Consider the following 20,912-nt stretch of genomic DNA (forward strand, 5'->3'; position numbering starts at 1 on the left):
AGACATCAAGACATAATGAACAGATATAAGTTGAAAGTTAAAGTGAGCTTGTGACTTCATTCTGTAGTACGAAGTTTATGCGAAAAGTTTTTAGCAGTGCGCAAACTGTAATTCTGAGGACAATGGGATTATTTTCATTTGAAAGAGCGATTTCTTTGACCTTGGAACATGCGCGCAACCCCTCCTAGCGGTAGTTCCTCCACAGCAAGGGAAGAAAGCACAGGCAGTGCTGAGTCAGACACGGTGCAAGATGGATCTGTCGTGCTGCGATTTTCGAGCAATGATTTTTTATGATTATAAAAAGAAATTAAGTATCGAAGAATGCCATTCTTCTTTGCTGCGCGTTTTTGGTGAGGCTGCCCTTCTAGAGCCACAGTTGGAAACTGGTTTTGCGAGTTTTCAAGGGGTCGGCAGTCAATTGAAGATGAACATCCTTCCGGTCGCCCAGTAACAGCTGTGACTCAAGAAAACATTGATGCTGTGAAGGAAATGATCAAAGCAGATCCACATCTTACATTTTGTGACATTGAAGGGACCTTAAATATTGGATCAAGGGCAGCGCAGACCATCGTTCACGATTATTTAGGTCTTACCAAGAGATGCACCCGTTGGGTGCCACATTCCCTGACAGAAAGCCAAAAGGAGGAGAGAGTGGACTGGTATCATTTCATGCTAGAAAAGTGCAATGGAGGGTAGTCCAAAGACACCTACAATATCATCACAGGTGATGAAACATGGGTCTACCATTATGACCCTGAATCGAAGAGACAGTCTTCTGTGTGGTGCTTTCCAGGGGAGGAACCACCCACAAGAGTTTGACAAAGTCGGAGCTCTGGAAAGAAGATGGTGGCAACTTTTTTTTTTACGAAAATGGGGCATGTCACCTCTGTGACCTTGGACACACGTTTTACAGTCAATGGTGAATGGTATGTATGTGAATGACTGTCTTCCCAAAGTCCTCGCCACTTGGAGGTCACAGCACCCAAAGTCCAAGAGTGGGCACCTTCTGCTGCATCACAACAATGCATCTGCACACAGGGCTGCCAGAACAGTGGACTTTTTGGAAAAGGAAAAATTGCGAGTGTTACCTCATCCCCCCTGTTCACCTGACCTGGGCCCATGTGACTTCTTTCTGTTCCCTAAGACCATGGAAAAAATACGTGGGCAGCAGTTTTCGTCAGATGAAGAGGCCATTGCAGCGTACGAGATTGCACTAAGTGACATCCCGAAAGAAGCTTGGACTGAAACGTTTTCTAAGTGGTTTCAGAGAATGGAAAAATGTATACGTGCTAATGGAGAGTATTTTGAAATGTTGTAATTATTGTTTTGCAAATAAATTTTTTTCTCACACTCTGCTAAAAACTTTCGGCATAGCCCTCGTATATATTTGTTTGTTCATTTTTAATAAACATATATGAGGGATCGTCGTCATAAGACCTATCTGTGTTGGTGCAGCATAAAGCCAATTGTAATAAAATAATAAATAAATATCACCTTGATTCATTATCATATAATATAGCATATTATGCTAAGATTCATGCCATGGGAGGATCATGGAGTTTAAAGTTAAGTGGTTAGTTGAGAGTTGGAGTGACTCTCCGTTGCTACTATGAACATGACTTTGGAATTTTCTGCACCAACTTCAGAGAGGTGCTAGTATAATAACTTGTTTTAAGTGTCAAACCAAGTCATATAGAAAGGTTTTTTTTACATTGCACCGGCATGGATAGGTTTTATGGCAATGATGGGATAGGAAAGTGCTGGGAGTGGGAAGAAAGCAACCATGGCCTTAATTAAGGTACAGTTGCGGCATTTGCCTAATACGAAAATGTGCAACCACGGAGAACCATCTTTAGGGCTGCCGACAATGGGGCTCGAATCCAGCTACCTTCCGAGTACAAGATGATAGTTACGTGATTCAAACCCCGCAGCCATTCGATATGTATAGAAAGTTAGGAATATAAAATAAGTAACATGTAATAGAATAAACATAACTGAAGATAAACTCCAGAAATCAATACATCAGTTAAACACCATTTGTAAAAGTTATAATCTTCGGCTATCCACAACAAAAACCAAAGTTATGGCATGGCAAGGGAAATATCCTATCAGAGCGAAGATAGTAATCGACAATCAACCAGTAGAACAAGTCACAAATTTTAAGTACCTTGGTTGTGAAATATCTTTTAATGATGATGACGAGGTGAAGAAGAAGCTTCATCGATTTCAATATATGTGTGGGACAATTCGCCGAACACTGAAAGGGAAAGTAAGAGAAGATACTCGACTTAAATTCTATAAGACTATGGCTGTACCAACTTTGCTATATGGAAGTGAGACACGGATAGATAAAATAAGCTATAGGAATAAAATACAATCATCTGAAATGAGATTCCTAAGATCAGTGAAAGGATACTCCCTAAAAGATAAAATACGAAATGAAGAGATAAGACAAAAATTAAATATATTCTCAATGATTGAAAGAATATTCCAAAACAGGATAAATTGGGAAAACCACGTTCTGAGGATGGATAACGACAGAATCCCAAAACTTGCGCTGGAATACCATCCTACAGGAAGAAGAGATATTGGTCGTCCTATGAAGAGATGGAATGAAATCTGAGGTCGGAACAGGCTATTAGCCTAATCCATGAAGAGGAAGTAAAATTAAGTAAGTAGTAGAATAAACATAACGACAGATCAGTGTAGGAAGAGAGAAATGCAGAAAAAAAAAAGGGCAGGGACAGCATGGAAGACATGAAAAGGCAAAGATAATCTCCACATATTCACACATGGTGCCTTGAAATCATTCCCCATTCTTACACATCCTTTTCTTCTAATTCCCCAATGAATGTGTTTTTGATTCCTTGCTTTTACAGGCATCAACATTCAATGAGGAGCCATCTTGACAGATCTTCAGTCATGGTGTGTGAGGTGTAGAAGAAAGTCAGGGGTGAGACAAGATAAAGATGAATACAGGTTGTAGAAGACTGGGAACACAGGACAAAAACATAAGGAGAAATGGATCTCAATGGGTCAAGAGTTCATACATAGAAATAGAAAAATATTGAAAGGAATATATAGACTAACAGTGTAGACACACCAACAGTTCTATTATGCTCCTGTTTTTCTATATATGACTTGACTTTTCTCTCGTATTTCTATTATTTATACGGTACACATAGAGTTTTGGATATTATGATTTCACATGGTATATGTCACGGTACCTCAAACATGTTTCCAATATGTACTGTAGGTCATTGTCTGAGACACATCATGACATTAAAACCAGATCACACTGTGAGAAAAAGGCACTTGTCTGATAGGAGGCATTTGTGGTGTTGGTCAATTTAACATCTCTTGTAAGGATGGTGGTATATAGCCAGCACGTGCAGGAGTAAGTCAGAGCATTGTCTCCAGAACTTGGGAAAATTCACGGAGATACAAATGGTTGCAGACTGAGAAAGAACGGGATGCCCACACAAAACAACTTGCTTAAAAATTTTCAAGAAAAGGCTAGATAAGCAGTTGGTAGGGAATCTGCCACCTGGGCGACAGCAATAAATGTAGATTAATGGTTGGTTGGTTGGTTTTTTAAACCACACCATAGGGCAGCTTAAGTGAGGCAACAACTCATAGCCCATAGCATCAGGAACAGTGGAACATATGCTCTTTCCTTATCATGTCACCATAAACTTGCACCCACGCAACAGAAGCATTAGCATCTAAAGACAGTTTGGTGAGATATGGAACAAGTCCTTCGTCCTGGATCACTGTCAGCAGTAAGGGGGTTCCATCAGTTTTTAGGGTGGGATTATGTTTGATTGACATGCACCTCTGATTTCTATCCAGGGTAATACGACTAGTCAAGTATACAGAGCTAACATCCTTCATGCTGTAGTTACAGGATTTGCTGCCACTGTGAGTGAGAGTTTTATACAAGTGGATGCTTGTGCCTATTGAGCCAGAGTGGTCAATCAGTCCTTGACATGCATAGCATACAACAAATGGTGTGGCTGGCAAATCCTGCATCCATGAACTGTGTTGAACGTGCATGGCATATACTGAAGAGAGCAATTGCCCACCATCCTGATCCTCCTGCTTGTTGAGGCCTTTCTTGAACGAATAAATAAATAAACAAATATCAGCAACTGACTGAAGCTGCTATTCAAGAGTGGGCTAATCTGCCCCAAAACAAGTTGGATTCTGTGGTGCTGAATATGCCTCTTTATGTTCGAGCACATCTTAGGGCCCAAGTGTACATGGTATTGATCTGCCACACAATGAACGGCAATTTTGTGTTCAAAATCCCACGTTACCAACTTTGTGCTTGTGTTGCATTTCTGTTGCTTCTGCATAGCTGACTGCATGTTGTTTTTCCTCGTATATACTCATAATGTGTAATATAAGGCGTGATCAAAAGTTTCAGTTTGAGGGTGTTGCTATATAGCGCAACTCTGATGTGGGTATATAAGTACCGACATGTAGGCGAAGGGATTAGTGTGGCAGTTGTGTCGTGCTGAGGTTCACGCGTTAGATGCGGCCACGTGAACTATGTCAATGTAATTACCAAATGCGTCTAAACAGGACCAACGTGTTGTTATTCTGTTCTTGACTGCCAAAGGATGAAATCCGGTGGACATCCATCGGAGAATGAAGACTGTGCCTGGGGCAGTATGTCTGTCAAAAACCACCGTTGTGGAATGGTGCACCAAGGTCCGTGTTAGTCTCGTTTTGGCACAAGACACCGGTCAATCTGGAAGGTCAGTCTCATCCATTACGGACAACAAAAAACGGGCAGTGGATGAGGCAATAAGGCCCTGTAGTCCTGATCTCTCCCCATGCGATTATCACGTCTCCGGCCCCTCAAAAAGGCGTTGAAAGGTCGACGCTTCCTGTCAGACGAGGATGTGCAGCAGGCGGTTACAGCCTTCTTCACTCAGCAGGACACGGTGTTTTACCACATGGGAATCTTCAACCTGGTATGTGGGTAGTGTGAGCGCCTCAATGCTCACATGATTTTGCCTGATTGGCATCCCAATTCAGGACTGTACGGCCATCGAAGAGAAACTTTTTGATTGCCCCTTGTATACAAGGGTCGAATCATAAGTCATGGCAACTATTTTTTTTCTCGTGAACAGGAGACAACACGGAAAGTCTAAGATATTCATTTCGAAATATAGGGCATATACTTATGCATAGTGCCTGAAGACAAATTCTGACTTCAGGAGATTCTTGTAGGAAAGTGGCCATTGGTAAACATTATTTTAGTATGGTATAGACAGCAAATACACAACACTGCGTACAAAGGACAGGTCTTCACTGGTTACAGACCTTCGAAATAATCACCCAAGGTTTCCACTGTGCATTGCCAGCGGTGGAGCAGGCACTGAATACCATTCGCTGCATGTGTATCGCTAACGCCACTGTTCTATAGGGCATGGCATACACACCTAATGCTTCCCGCATCCCTGCATGGCATTGGCGTGCATTTCTGCCGTGGAAAACTGCTATTTTAATATACGATCGTTGCTCTTGCTTGTTGACTTCCATTTTGTGATGCTCTTACTCACATACTGAACTTGGGGGCATGCTTAGACCCACACTGTTATTTACGTACACCATCTAGTGGCATCATACGCAAGTACATACCATATTTTTCCAAACGCATATCTTAGATTTTCTGTGTTGTCTCCTGTTCATGAGAAAGAAAATAGTTGCCATTACTTATGACTCGACCTATGTATGTACATACACATAGCAAATTTTGAAGTTAAATATATGCTGTTACAGATATCCCAGTAATACAGATTATTAAGCTGATTCTTGGGGATGATAGCTTAAGGTGTCTTAAGCTTTTGGTTACTAATAATGGTTTTTTGCCTCTATTTTGACAGTTCTTTGAAATATGTCAGATGTCTGAAAATTTTTTGAGTTGGCAGCTCTGGAAGTCTTACATTGTGACCATATAATGGTTTATATTAAAAATTCTGGTTAAATTAATGCTTATTCCATAAACTACTCTGAGAAAAAGAACTGTGCAAAAGAGAATGGTTTTGTATGTCATTGCAGGTAAATCATTTCCCAGGAAATGGTTACATCACCTACAAATTGGAGTTGGCAACATCACAGCTGTCTCACGTGCCCAAGGCTTTCAAGATCCCTCAGGATAAAGAGTTGCTGCTCAAATATGTATGCATTTTCAAATATGATAGTATCATGCATGTAAACTAATTTTAGGTGATCCCAAATGGGTTTGTGAATTAATCAGCTTCATACGAAGATTTTTTTTAAATATTGGTTTTACATTGCACCAACTCAGGCAAGTCCTGCTGTGATGATGAGATACAACAGGACAAGGACTGGGAAGGTAGCGACCGTGGCCTTAATGAAGGTATATCATCATCATCATCATCCTGCCAGGTTGGGATGTTTATGGCACCTTTTCATCTTCCTCTATCCATCCACCACTGTTCCTCCTTAACTGTGTTCTAATCCAGGTTTCTTGTTGTTATACTATTCTTGATTGATTTCAGCCACTTTAGTCTGGGTAACCCTCTTTCCCATTAATGTTTATTTGCCTGGTGCAAAAATGGGAAATCATGGAAAACCATTTTCAGGGTTCCCAACAGTAGTGATGAAATCTACCATCTCCCAAATACAAGCTAATTGCTATACGTCCTGAACCATGCAGCTGACTCACTTGACTTTCTGTGAAGTCATTTACCTTCATATGCTATACACACCTAAAAGAAAAGCTAAATACCGAGCAAGTTGGCTGCGTGGTATGAGGCTCAAAGCAGTAAGTTTGTATTTGGGAGATAGTGGGTTTGAACCTCAGCTTCAGTAGTTCTGAAGATTTTCCCATAGTTTCCCATTTTTGTACCAAAAATGTTGGACTGTACCTTAAATAAACCTATGGCCGCTTCCTTCCTTCCCAGTCCCAGGCCTTTTCTATCACACCTTTGCCAAAAACTAACCGTAGTTAATGTGATGCTAAACCACTGGAGAGGAAGAAAACAAAACATTCCTCATCATTGATATTCTCTTCATGTCTTGGGAAACTGTGTGGCAGAAACAGTCTAAAATGGTTTATTAACTTTTAATGCCTTGATGCTACTAGCATTCAGGTATCTTCAAATCTTGAATCTTTCCTCATTGATGTATTGAAATCAGATGCATTACAAGATGTTTCTTCAACATTTGATGATTCTCTGGTCCACAGGTTATACAGCAGATATTGTGTTTTACTCTATTTTGACATTATATGTTGATTATTATTGTTTTTATTAATTTAGTATTACAAAATTTATTTTTAATATGTGTTGCTTATTTCATGTGAAATTAATTTCATTATGCTCGGTATTGACAATTATCACTATTAACAAAGATTGGAGAGTCCACCTATTCAGTATCGTAAATTATGTGTGATAATATTATTTATTTAATCATTATATATTAGGGAGTAGTTTCGACCCTTCCAGTGGGTCATCATCAGTCTCAGCTGCAATTGGAAACGACATTTCATGTAACTTACAGTCATCAGTATTCGATATATCACATTGGCTTGTCTTGATTCACTGATGTAACATTTTATGATTATACACGAGGGGGGTGAAGCTGATTCCTGCTCGTGGTGCCCCTGCATAGGTAGTTGGAAATTTAATTTCCATTACCTAACTAAATGTCAGCATTCCAGAAACAATACAATTCATACAAGATGAGTAAGATGTTTTCCAACAATCGGGAAGGGCTCGTATCAGAGCCAATCATTACAATTATTTCTGTAAACATAGAAGGATTATCAATGTGTAAAGAAGAGCTATTACACAACCTTTGTTACACCCACAAATGTGATTTATTATGTGTTCAGGAAACACATAGGGACATTCATCAACAGCGCCCTAAGATCCGAGGAATGAAATTAGTGGCCGAAAGACCTCACGGCCAGTATGTTAGTGCCATCTTTGCCAAACTAGATCTTAAAATTCTTACGACTTCCATCACAGAACAAAATAATGTTGAAATAATTACTGTAGAAATTAGTAACCTTGTAATTTCCTCTGTCTACAAGCCTCCCAATGAGGTATTCTCATTTAATCCTCCTGCTAATTTCAGCAGTCAGAAACCATCTGTTATTGTTGGTGATTTCAATAGTCTGTCTGGGGTTATTCTCAAGATGATTCAAATGGAGATGCTGTACTAGAGTATGCATCGACTATCCTTGATCCATGATAATAAACTTCCTCCATCTTTTAATAGTAGTAGATGGCAACATGGATACAACCCAGATCTTATTTTTGTGAGCGAGAAATTAGCTAATCAAAGAATAAAGTCAATTTGTACACCGATTCCTAACACACAACACCGCCCAATTATGTGTCAGTTGGTACCAGCAATCTGGCCACACACCGTGCACTTCAGGCGAAAGTACAATTTCAAGAAGGCGGACTGGCAGAGGTTTACCACAATGCTTGATGAGAGGATTACAACAATTGATCCCGTTCCAGAGGCATATGAAGAGTTCTTGGAAGTCGTCCAGTATTGCTCCAGAAAAGCTATTCCTAGAGGATGTAGGACCAGTTACATTCAAGGTCTTACCTCTGAAACATCCACTTTGCTGAAAGAATATCAAGACCTTTTCAAAAAAGATCCTTTCAGTGACGAAACTATCCACAGCGGACAGCGTGTTATTTCCTCCATTTCAGAATCCAAACGTAACCAATGGATTAAATTAATGGAAGAGCTGGATATGGGAAGAAACAGTTACAATGCATGAAGGTTACTTAGGCACCTCAGTAATGATACAACTAAGACCTTAGTTCATAGCAACGTTTCTGCAAATCAAATAGCTAGTCAGCTCGTAGAGAGCGGCAAACCAAATAAAGCTGGGAGAGGGTCAAAACAAAAAGAAGAAAAGCTGACTAATCAGGAAAACAGCATTCTCTCTAACCGGTTTGCTATGGAAGATCTACATAGAGCGCTGAATAAATGCAAAAATGATAAGGCGGCAGGCTTTGATGACATTTGTATTGAGCAACTCAAAAGATTTGGTCCTGTCAGTAAGCAATGGCTCTTGGACTTATTCAACAACTGCATCAAATATTACAAAATTCCTAAACTGTGGAGAAAAGCAAGAGTTATAGCAATACTCAAACCTGGCAAGAACGCAGGTGATCCGAAGAACTACCGACCAATCTCTTTGTTGTGCCATTTATACAAAATCTTAGAAAGAATGATTCTGGACAGACTGTCTGAAGTGATAGACCCATTACTCATACCAGAACAAGCCGGCTTTCGACCAGGGAAAAGTTGTACTTCCCAAATACTGCACCTCACACAATATATAGAAGACGGCTATGAAAACAACAAAGTCACTGGAGTAGTTTTTGTTGACTTGACATCAGCCTATGATACAGTTAATCACCATATACTGCTTCATAAAATGCACAGTATAACTAAGGACTATAAACTCACCCAAATGATTGAGTGCTTTCTAGAGAATAGAAGGTTTTTTGTTGAATTCCAAGGCCAGAGGAGTAGATGGAGGAATTTAAAGAATGACCTTCCACAAGGGAGTGTGCTAGCACCTATACGTTTCAACATCTACACCAAAGATCAGCCTCACCCACAAGGGACGAAGAGCTTTATTTATGCAGACGATGTCGCTCTGGCAGCTCATGAAGAAACGTTTGAACTAGTTGAAGAGAAGCTCTCCCATGCTCTACAAATTCTAAGTGGTTATTACCAAGAGAACCAACTAAAACCAAACCCATCAAAAACACAAGTCTGTGCCCTCCACCTAAAAAATCGACAGACAGCGAGAAAATTGCAAGTGATTTGGGAAGGTAAAATATTAGAACACTGCTTCACTCCCAAATATCTAGGAGTAACTCTTGACTGAGCACTAACCTATAGAACACAATGTCTGAATACCAAAAGGAAGGTATTTGCAAGGAACAACATTATTCGGAAATTATCGGGGTCAACCTGGGGGACGCATCCTCTCCTTTTAAGAACATCAGCAATAGCCCTCTGTTATTCAGCAGCAGAATATGCCTGCCCTGTCTGGTGTAGATCTAGTCATGCTAATCAAGTGGATGTCACCTTAAATGAAACCTGCAGACTCATTACAGGATGTTTGAGATCTACACCACTTGATAAAGTTTATTGTCTAGCAGGTATCCCACCTCCAGATATCCGCCGTGAGTGTGCATCCAGACTGGAGAAATCTAAAGCACTGAACTTGACGACCCATACTTTACATGGGTACCATCCAGCAACTCTCCATACAACTGAAAGCCTCACTTAATCACCATCGAACTTCAGAGTGAATTCATGGCCTTCCAGATCCAGCCACCTTGCAGGATGGATGACGCCTTCCGAAAGACTTCCTCCAGGCCACGAGGAAAGCTGGTCAACATGGAAGACACTCAACAGGTTAAGCTCAGGAGTTGGAAGAACAGAGACCAACATGAGAAAGTGGAGTATTGTCTGTGACTCCACTCTATGTGAATGTGGTGAAGAACAGACAATGAGCCATCTCCTTGTTTGTAACTTGTGTCCAACTACTTGCCCTCTCCAGAATGTGATGGACACTACCAAGGAAGCATGTAAATTAGCTGCTTACTGGTCACACCACATTTAACTAATTTTGTATTTATAGAGAGCTTAAATCACATCGTTACCTGCCATCATCAGAAATGATTAATGATTATAGTACCAGATTTGTTATTGTCCTGTTATTATTATTATTGTAAGTATAATGTACGTTTCTGACACGATTAAATAAATAAAATCATACAAGAATCCATTTACACTGATGTCACTTGCACATATGAATCACATGTAATTTACAGTATTTAATTAGTGGACCCTCCAATCTTTGTTAATAGGGTTGTTTATTTGTCAACAAAAAGCAATATTTTTCTGTTTTTCACTGTCACTCCTTAGCCTAAGACTTAAAAATTTCTTTAAAGCAGTATACAGGTCATCAGTGCTAGGTAGCTTAATTTGTTAGGTACTCTCTTCGTATGCATAAGGTTATGGGCACAATTCATGGCATGATCAGTTGTCCTTCAAGAATGCTTAAAAGTTAAGGATTTGTGTTCGTTAATTAATTAGTCCCTATGGACTGTACAATTATGTATCGGGATTTAAACTGACCGTATGGGATTTTCATTTTTTTTGTACTATCGTAAGCCATCTCTTTTTGGTTTCAACTCAGTTAATTTATAACTGTTAGGTTCTTCAGTCTGCTGAAACTAATTTTGAATAATAAATTTATAAGCTAACTAAAGAAAGAAAGAAAGAAAGAAAGAAAGAAGGTACCAGAAGGTAACTAGAAAAAGAAACAGCTTAATGAAAATTGAATGACATGTTTGGTTCTTGAAATGATATAATCATATTCTATCAAATCATACTCAAATATTTAGAAAGTTGTAAACATTTATGCTTATTTCTGTTTAAATACTTATTAACTTTCAATCTTGAACTCATCTTAAAGAAGCCCTGTTTTCTCTCCACTCAAGCATAGAATGTAAGGTGTTTAAAAACCATTGCTTTGTTAATGGCGCAACTCCAGCTGCCTAGTCAGGCCGTTGCCTTCCGTTACACCATGCCCCGCCGCCCTGGCTAGGTCAATGACATACTGTATTTTACATTTAGGTGTTTTATTAGTGCTCCCCATCTTCTCCCTGTTGTTGTTATTGTTGTTGCTGCTGCCTTTGCTATTCTTCTTCTTTTTGTTCGAATCAGACGTGCTTGGAATACCATTCAGTATTTGCCGAACATGTATGTGTCAAAATAAGGGGCAAATATTGGAAGCCATTTGACAGGAGATCTGCAGCTCAAGAGGTATCAAGACAGCTGGACTGCTCCACTTCAAAATCTCTCACTGCCTGAATTTGAATCTGGTGATGTTACGTGTGTTGATATTCATGTTCAGTTTTAACAGCGAAACATATTCTCTTCAACCTTATGCTATTGCATGGGTTGAAACATGTATGTTTAATTTGAACAGAAAAGCGTATATTGAACTGTTATGTAACAGAATTCAGTTACTTGCCTATTACATTTTGAATTTCTGAAGATTGTCTTCAAATCCAAATTTATGAGGAGATGAGTACCTATGATGCTGTAGTAGTAAGTTATCGTCATTTGAAACAGAGTATTAAAAAATGTTTGCTTCAAAAGTGGACAAATGACATACTGTATATACACGAATTCTCTGCACCATCAAATAATCCATGCACCGTAATGTTTGAGAGAATTTTTTTAATGGCTTGAATTTGTGTTTTACTTACAGAAATTAATCCTACATAATGTTGTACTCCAAAACTAAATAAATATTTTTTTAAAAAAGAAACGCATCATAATCTTCACATGCTGTTACAGAAGCATCTGGGACTCTTACCTCCAAAAGCAAAAAGACAATATGCAAATTACAATTTTTATTAATTTAATGTTAACGTGTGCAGTAAAATATTAAAATCAATAATTGCATGCTCCCTTACCTCTATTTATCATAACTGTTGTCATCATCACTAGCAGAAGAACCATAATTTGTTTTCACCATCTTCCCATAGAGTGTCATCTTCAGTTAAATCAAGTGAATTCACGATAATCCATTTTTTAATGTCTTCCAGGCCATCACTTATCAATGGACTATCTTTGGAATTAAGAGCACTATTACTCAAGACATCTACAGTAGAACCTTGATAATTCAAAATACAGATAATTCGTAATTTGAAGAACAACGTTGGTCCCAGTATTGCAATTCAGACTTTTGATTCAAAACTCTCCTTCATTTTTTTAAAAATGATATTTTACGGTGTAATTTGAATTAAAAATTCTCCGTGTCATGATAGTAGAACGCGTCTTCCAGAACATGCAGGGGTATCTTTCTGAACTTTGATTTTGGTGTTTCTACAGCGTGCTTCAGAGTTGCCAAGTTCTAGTGAAATCATAGTTCTTTTGTATTCTTGTAGTTACTCATTTTACTTTCAGTTTTAGTGTGCAGTTATAAACTTCGAAGTTATTATAATTTTATTAATACTGTGTATTAGTTTATTGCTACGGTATTTTAGTTTAGGGCATGTTTGTTCCTTTTTTGTGTTGCGACGTGACTAAGCATCAGTATTCTTCCAAGACACTGAGTGAGAAGTTGAAACTTATAAGGGAGCTCGACAAGAGACAAAAAATGAAAACCAAAATAGCTGAAGACTTGGGAATTCCTGTGTCCACACTTTCAACGCGTTTAAAAAATCGTGAGAGCATAGTAGCTCAAGAAATGCAGGGTGTTGATACAGCAAAGGGAATGTGCATTCAAGGAGCTAAAAAGTCTGATTTGGAAGTGGAATTGATCGAGTAGTTTTGGCATTTTGAGCGAACAATATCCCTGGTGATGGTGAGATTGTTAAGGGGAAGGCAAATGAACTAGTGCTAAAGATGGGGCTTGTGTTTCAGTGTTCAAACGGGTGGCTTCAGTGTTTTAAGGAACGGCACAATATCACGTGGCAGGCAGTGTGCGGAGAAGCAGAATCAGTGAACACTAGCGATGCAGACAGTTGGCAAGAATGCGGGGCTCACCTAATCAGTTCATATGCACCGAACAGTATCTTCAATGCAGAGCCCAAACAAACTTATGGTTTTAAAGGAGAGAAGTTCCATGGCGGAAAGTCTTACAAGGATAGGGTCACAGTCCTGTGTTGCAGTGCGGGCGGAAGTGAGAGACTTCCTCCCCTCATCATAGGCAAGTTCGAGAAACCACGATGTTTTAAGGGCATCAGGCACTTTAGTGCAAATACAAGCCATCTAAAAATTCATGGATGACAGGCAAAAGTTTTGAGGAGTGGCTGGTATGCCTTGAGTGCAAAATGCCATGCCAGGACAGAAAAGTACTTCTGTTATTGGATCAGTGCACTGCACACAAACAATTTAATTTTAAAACATGTGAGTCATCTGTTTGTGTCGGCCAACACTACGAGCTACTTGCAGCCCCTAGATCAAGGTATACTTTCACCTTTGAAGCATGCCTACAGAAAGCGACTGGTGTGTTACTTTCTCCGTGAAGCTGCTAGAAATATTCCGGCGGGAGAAATACGCAAGTGGAACGCGATTGTTGCAATGCAGAGTGTGACAGTTACCTGAGCGCTATTCCTTCATTAACAATCAAGAACTGCTTTGTCAAGCATGGTTCGGTTTGTTAAATGAAGTAGAAGAAGACAGCAAAGATGAATGGGAGGAGTTGCGGCAAAAGTCCGATGTCGGTATACCTTTCGCCGAATACATTGCCATAGACCATGCGGAGACTACTTCAGAAGAGCGGGATCCCACCATGATGATGATGATGATCGGCTGTGATCACGTGATGCCGGAGAGGGATGCAGCTACAGCTGATGTTGAACACGACAAAGTTACGGTGCAGGCGGCAACTATTCCATCAAAGAGTGATGTACTTGCCGCTCTAGCCATGTTTGATTCTGTGATAAGTGCAAGTGATGTTGACGACACTACAATTAATGCTATGGCACATATGGAGCACTTCATAGCTAGTGTTTATATAAAAAAATGAAGCAACCTCCCTTACTTTCTTTCTTTAAAGGTAATAAGCCTAATGTGTGACCAAAAAAACCCCAACCTTCTGGAGCATTAAGCATTTGCAAACTTTTCAGGTACTGTACAACGTTATTTATTATTCTTGATATTTGTATAAAATATATGTCTGGGTTTTTTAAGTTATTTTGTTGGTGTCGTGTGTTTCCAGTTTGGGCAGTCTTGTTGACTCCCCTTTGCAAGGGCTTTAAATTGCGTTGTGCATATACAGTAGATAATTTTTTGAATCGTTTTTATTTTTTCCGGGTGTGAGGTTACGTTTGACAGTATGGCATTATCCAAGAGCACTATTTCAATAAATGCACCTTGTTGGATACATTTCGGAAATACATTTTTTCCTGCGGCATTTAAAAGGTTTAACTGTGAACCAAGGTGATTGCATGCATTAAAGCATCTTAGAATATTTTGTGATTTCAGCAAGGGCTGACATATCTGAATTTCGAGTTGGCAGTGGTTGAAATCACGTAATTTGAAGTCCAAGTTTAGCGTCCCATTGACTTTTAATTAACGAGGTTTTACTGTGTTGGTCAAAAGCAAAGAAATACTCTCATCAGAGAGCCCTGCTTTATTGCTTGTCACCACGATCGGTTTTCACATTACTGAAATTGGTGACTTTTAATGTACTCGAAGAAAAGGAAAAGATCTGTTGAGAGAGTTGTAATATCTACCAAAAGGAAGAAGAAACAATAAATTATCTCTATGTTAAAGAAACTTTGATTTGGTTCAAAATCCCTATGACAGAGTTATCTTGAACACCTGAGGAGAAATACACGAAGGCTCTGGAATAAATACAGGGAACTTCAGGATCAAGAAAGCCTAGATTCTTACAAAGAATCTCAAAGAAGGTACAAGTCAGAAGTCAAGAAGGCTTCTAGGAAATCTTGGAGACAATTTTGTGACTCCATTGAAAGTCAACATGAAGCGGTAAGGCTTCATAAAATTTTAACCCTGGATAGAAGGGCAAGGCTGGGCTCATTGGAGACTCCTTCTGGTGGATACACATCCACAGAGGGGGAGACCCTGAGCTTACTGCTTGATGCCCACTTTCCAGGTTCGGTAATCACGAATAGTGAGGTAGAATCGAGCGGATCCTTCAGACCCGATAAAAGTGGCTGGAGGGAAGCCGCAGAGATTGTTACCCCAAGAAGGGTTAAGTGGGCATTAGAATCCTTTGCCCCTTACAAAAGCCCAGGTGTGGATGGGATCTTCCCGGCGCTTCTTCAGGAGGCGGGGGGGGTCCTTATACCATACCTGGTCAGAATCTTTAGAGCCTGTCTCACTATGGGGTACGTGTACTCCTTGTGGCGTCAGGCGAAGGTGGTATTTATACCTAAACCCGGAAGGTCTTCATATACTAGACCTAAGGATTATAGACCCATTAGTCTAACGTCTTTTCTACTTAAGACCTTGGAAAGACTGGTGGATAGACATATCAGGGAGAAAGTATTAAGAGACTTTCCCCTGCATTCTCATCAACATGCATATCAACCAGGGAAGTCGGTTGAGACGGCACTACACCAGCTGGTTTCTAGGCTGGAGAGTGCCTTGGATCAGCAACAACTTGCTATGGTTGTATTCCTAGATATAGAAGGGGCCTTTAACTATACATCTTTGGGCTCCATAGAACGTAGTCTAGAGAGAAGAGGAGTGAGCAGTATGCTCATAAAATGGATTATGGCCTCACTGCAGGGCCGTCAAGTTCTGTTTACTCTCAACGCTGTAATGTTGAGAGCTAATATAGACAGGGGGTGTCCACAGGGAGGAGTATTATCACCAACATTATGGTGTCTGGTAGTGGATGAACTACTTACCAGGTTAAATGTTGGAGGAATATACGCCCAAGGCTATGCAGACGACATAAGCCTGATGGCGGTAGGAAATTTCCCCAGTACGGTTTCCGAACTCGTACAGAGCTCTCTACGTAGGGTGGAAAGATGGTGTCACGAGACAGACTTGTCGGTTAATCCCGATAAGACGGAGCTCGTGGTATTTACCAGGAGGAGGAGGCTAGACGGACTGTCAGAGCCTTTCCTATTCGGAAAAAAATTAGTTAAGACAACCTCGGTTAAGTACCTAGGGGTAATCCTTGAGGCAAGACTGAGTTGGAAGAAACATATAGATCATAAGGTGGATAAGGCTCGCAAGATTATGTGGGCCTGTCGCAGGGCCGTCGGGAAGACTTGGGGCCTAAGACCTAGGGTGGTCCAGTGGCTCTATATCTCCATTGTACGGCCCACGATCACCTATGCATCTATAGTCTGGTGGCCAGGCTCAGAGAGTAAAACTGTGAGCACCAAGTTAAACAGTGTCCAAAGACTTGCGTGTCTAGGAATAACAGGGGCACTGGATACTACACCATTATGTGCAATGGAGGCCATCCTAGGTTTTCCCCCCTTACATTTATATGTTAAGGTAATAGCGGGAATGAGTGCCTATCGCCTTTGGTCACTCGGAGGATGGTCCTTCAAAAACCCGAATAGAGGTCATGCCTCTATTCTTACAAGGCTTCACCAGACTTGCCCTATGACAATGATGATCGGGGATCTGATGAAGCCTAGCTTTAATTTGAATTATAAATTCACAGTGGTGATACCCACAAGGGAGGAGTGGGCCGCGGACGCTGGGGCCCGTCTTAAGTCTGGGGGCTGTACATGGTACACAGATGGCTCGCGGACGGAGGCGGGCACAGGCGCCGGGGTCTGGGGGCCTAAGACAAGGCTCTCCCTTCCTATGGGTAAATATGCTACTGTTTTCCAGGCTGAAGTATACGCAATACTAGCCTGTGCTTTAAATATATGGAAAATGCCTGGACACAGAAGACACATCACTATATGTAGTGATAGCCAGGCAGCGTTAAAAGCACTATGTGCAGTTAAAACAACATCAAAACTGGTTTGGGAATGCCAAAGGATGTTAGATCAGCTGTGTGAGCTTAGCTCAGTTACCTTATTATGGGTTCCTGGGCACACAGGAATCAGTGGAAATGAAGAAGCTGACAAACTAGCGAAACAGGGCTCAATGGGTTCCTTCACAGGACCAGAGCCCTTCCTGGGAGTGTCACTCCGAAGTGTGAGACTGGCAATATCCCAATGGATAAACCAGTCTCACCTAGATATTTGGAAGAGGTTAACCATAGCAAGACAGGCACGTGAACTTATCAAAGGGCCTAGTCAAAGCTATAAAAAGGTCCTAATGAATTTGAATAGGACCAGAATGAGAATGGTAGTTGGACTGTTAACAGGCCACAATACCTTACAGAGACACCTACACATCATGAAAATCACCCAGGATCCGATGTGTAGAAGATGCGGTAAGGAGGAGGAGACCTCCGCGCATGTGTTATGTCAGTGCGAGGCTTTTGCAGGCACTAGACATCGATACCTGGGCTCACATTTTGTGAGCCTGGAGGACATCAGGAACGCCAAAATCCGGACACTGGTATCCTTTATAGGAGCACTAGGTCTGGAATAGGCAAACCCGTTCAAGGGGCACAAAGGGTCTTCATAGACCTACGTGTGGAGCTCTGCGAAAACAGGGCTCACCCATTTCTTATCTATCTATCTATCTATCCCTATGACAGACAAAAGGAGAAAGAGAAATATAGTGATTTCGGGAGAGATGGCGCAGGGTAGGCCAGTGCGGCAATCGCCCACTAGATCGTTCGACCACTGCTTCTCATGTGTACAGTGTGAACGTGAGAACAAAAACTATCTGTTGGATGTCACATAGTGCGATTAATTTCGACTGAAATCCTGGATATTTCTGGTAAGTACGTCTTCTCTACCTTCAAAGTTTTGCTACGGCATGATGTAAAAGCCCACTGACTGAGTTGTTCAAGCTAAATTAGGCGGGTGACTAGGTTAGTCAACGACTATGCTGGTGTGATATACGCCATGTTGGGCCAACGCAGTTCCTGGGGCAGGGGTGCGCTATCGCTCCCCAAATGTCGGGCGAGATGGCGCGCTGCATTTCCGGGAGAGATGGCGTGGTATTCTTTGAATTTCTATTTAGGTGTAAAATGGGTTTCCATTCTCTGATCAGTTTTTAAATAAAATATAAAGTATATTATATAGCCTATATGTATTTTGTTTAATTCTGTGTCAAATTATACTAACTGTGGAGAAGAGGAAGCAGCTACAGCCTAATCGAAGTTTGTGGTACATGCCTTTAATGCAACTTTAAAGCAAAATATCTCCAACAAAAGAGAAATCTCAGTGAACCCAAAGAACAAAGTGCAAAGAAAAATTGCAACCACTACCACAACGGGAAAGAGTAGGAAAGGAGAAAAACCTCATTCCAATGAAGCAGCCAAAATGATTCAGCATGGGTAAAATAATGCAATATCTGATGATTGCAACAAGTGTGTGGAATGCTGGCAGAACTATTATTTGACAAAAAAGGAGGATGATTGGATTAAGTGTACCGTCTGCAACAAGTGCTGAATGAATTGTGTTCAGTGTATAAGAACTTGTGTAATGATTGTGGACAGGGGAGAGTAAGGAAAAGCATCTCCTTAAAGGACTGAGCGAGAAATCTTGAAGTTTAAATAATTAATAGATTCATTAATGACCAAGGAATAATAGACAAGTGAGGTAAATAAGGTAAATAAATGTATTAAACCTGTCATCATAGTTTACTTAATTTCTCCCCTCCTTAGTATATCAAGTACATAACACCATCTCACCTGGACACTACGGGAGAGATGGCATAGGTGACACACTTTCAAATAAACGATCTCTTTCTGCAATCTACTTATATTAAGACTACTTCCTTCAAAAGGCAGTGAGGAGAGATATAAGGAATGACGTCTAGCATAAAAATAAGCTAATAGAAATGTTGGCGAAGACTTGCTGCGCGATCATTACAAAATGTGCGCCATCTCTCCCCGACTTACTCTAATTGTTGGTATCAGGGGACAAAACCTTGAGGTCGTTGAATACTTCATATATTTGGGAAGTGAAATCATCCAAGATGCAAGGTTGGATATGAAGATCAGCAGAAGTGTACAAGCAGGAATGTAAGGAATCTGGTGTGGAACATAGAAGTTTCTATGAAATGTAAAGAGATGCTGTACTTTTCTTTCTGCTCTACCTTGACATTCCTGATTCTCCTTTTGACTCATCATTTTGCTTATGATTGAAAATGGAGGCAAATGCTATAAATATGGCCTTTCTTACTTATAAACGAATTTTCAATCGATTTAAAGGTTATTTTACTATCTCTCAGGGATACCAGAGATTTGAAATGACTTATATCTCCAGATGTCTCAAGGTAACTTTTATCATGATAGTTTTTGAATCATTCCTTTAGAATGTGTTTTTTTTTGTTAACTTGGTGATGAGATGCCTTTCCATAGACATCTATTGGAGTTTTATGATTTTCTCTGTTAACCTTATGGCTCAAGCCAGATATCTTTTCGTTTTGTTTTCACTAGTTTTTAATTTTCTTTGCATAATTTTGAGAATTACTGCTGCTATACATCCTGTTGTGCTGTATGTGTGGTGCAGTGAATGCTGTGTGTGGTTCGAAGCTGTTTTATTTACGCTGTATGGTGACGGTTCACTGCTCAAACGTTAAAGACTTGTTTTAATGTTTCGTGTCTGTTGCATGCACCTAGTGTCCATATGGTATGGGGATGCGTTTAGCAGAGTGAGTTATTAGTTGTGAGGGGAGATGTGTTCATAATAAGGCCTCTTTCAGGTTGTGATCTGTTTCACTGTTTAGAGTGGGCAATATGAGCATATACCTAACTTGTATTATAATTGGTGATCGATTGGCTGTGGTGTGTTACTAAGTTACTACTCCTAGTATGATTTTACATATTTGGCAATTTTAATTAACTCTAGCATTTACTCTAATCTTGGCAGTTTTTGCTGTTTGTATGTTTAGCTTCTTAACGATATTCCTCTTTTACAATTTTTTTTTATTTTTTTTTTTTTTATTTTTTTTTTTTTTTTTTTTTATCCAAGGTAACTATGGCAATGCATTTATTTATTCAAATATCACCTTCCATGATCCTTTCAGCACGTGTCTGATCTTACCTTTACCTCTCTGCCCTTTCTCTTACGTCAGGTATGTTTTCCAATGTTTATCCCTTGAGGCTTCTTTGGGGATTATTATGGGTGTGAATTATGATTTTTGAAGGTAAAGAATTTTTTTGGTTTGACTTGGTGTGAAGCCGATGACAATATGAAAGAATAACTTTACAACATTGGCTTGAGGCCAGTGAACTGACTGGGAGTAAAATGAATGAAGGTAAAGTAATTGACTGGAATATTGAATTTATTAATTTGAAT

General features: G+C 40.1%; 1 protein-coding gene across 1 annotated transcript in view; it reads left to right on the top strand.

Annotated features, from left to right (window-relative positions):
• LOC136870373 (probable tubulin polyglutamylase ttll-15) overlaps nt 1-20,912 on the top strand; it is a 157,019-nt gene that overhangs the window by 14,366 nt on the left and 121,741 nt on the right. The window contains exon 4 of the mRNA XM_067144914.2: nt 6,073-6,192. Within this exon, the coding sequence (XP_067001015.2) occupies nt 6,073-6,192 (120 nt within the window). The remainder of the gene's footprint in view (nt 1-6,072; nt 6,193-20,912) is intronic.

This window comes from Anabrus simplex, chromosome 1, assembly GCF_040414725.1.
Source record: "Anabrus simplex isolate iqAnaSimp1 chromosome 1, ASM4041472v1, whole genome shotgun sequence".
In the NCBI taxonomy this organism is placed as follows: Eukaryota; Metazoa; Arthropoda; class Insecta; order Orthoptera; family Tettigoniidae; genus Anabrus; species Anabrus simplex.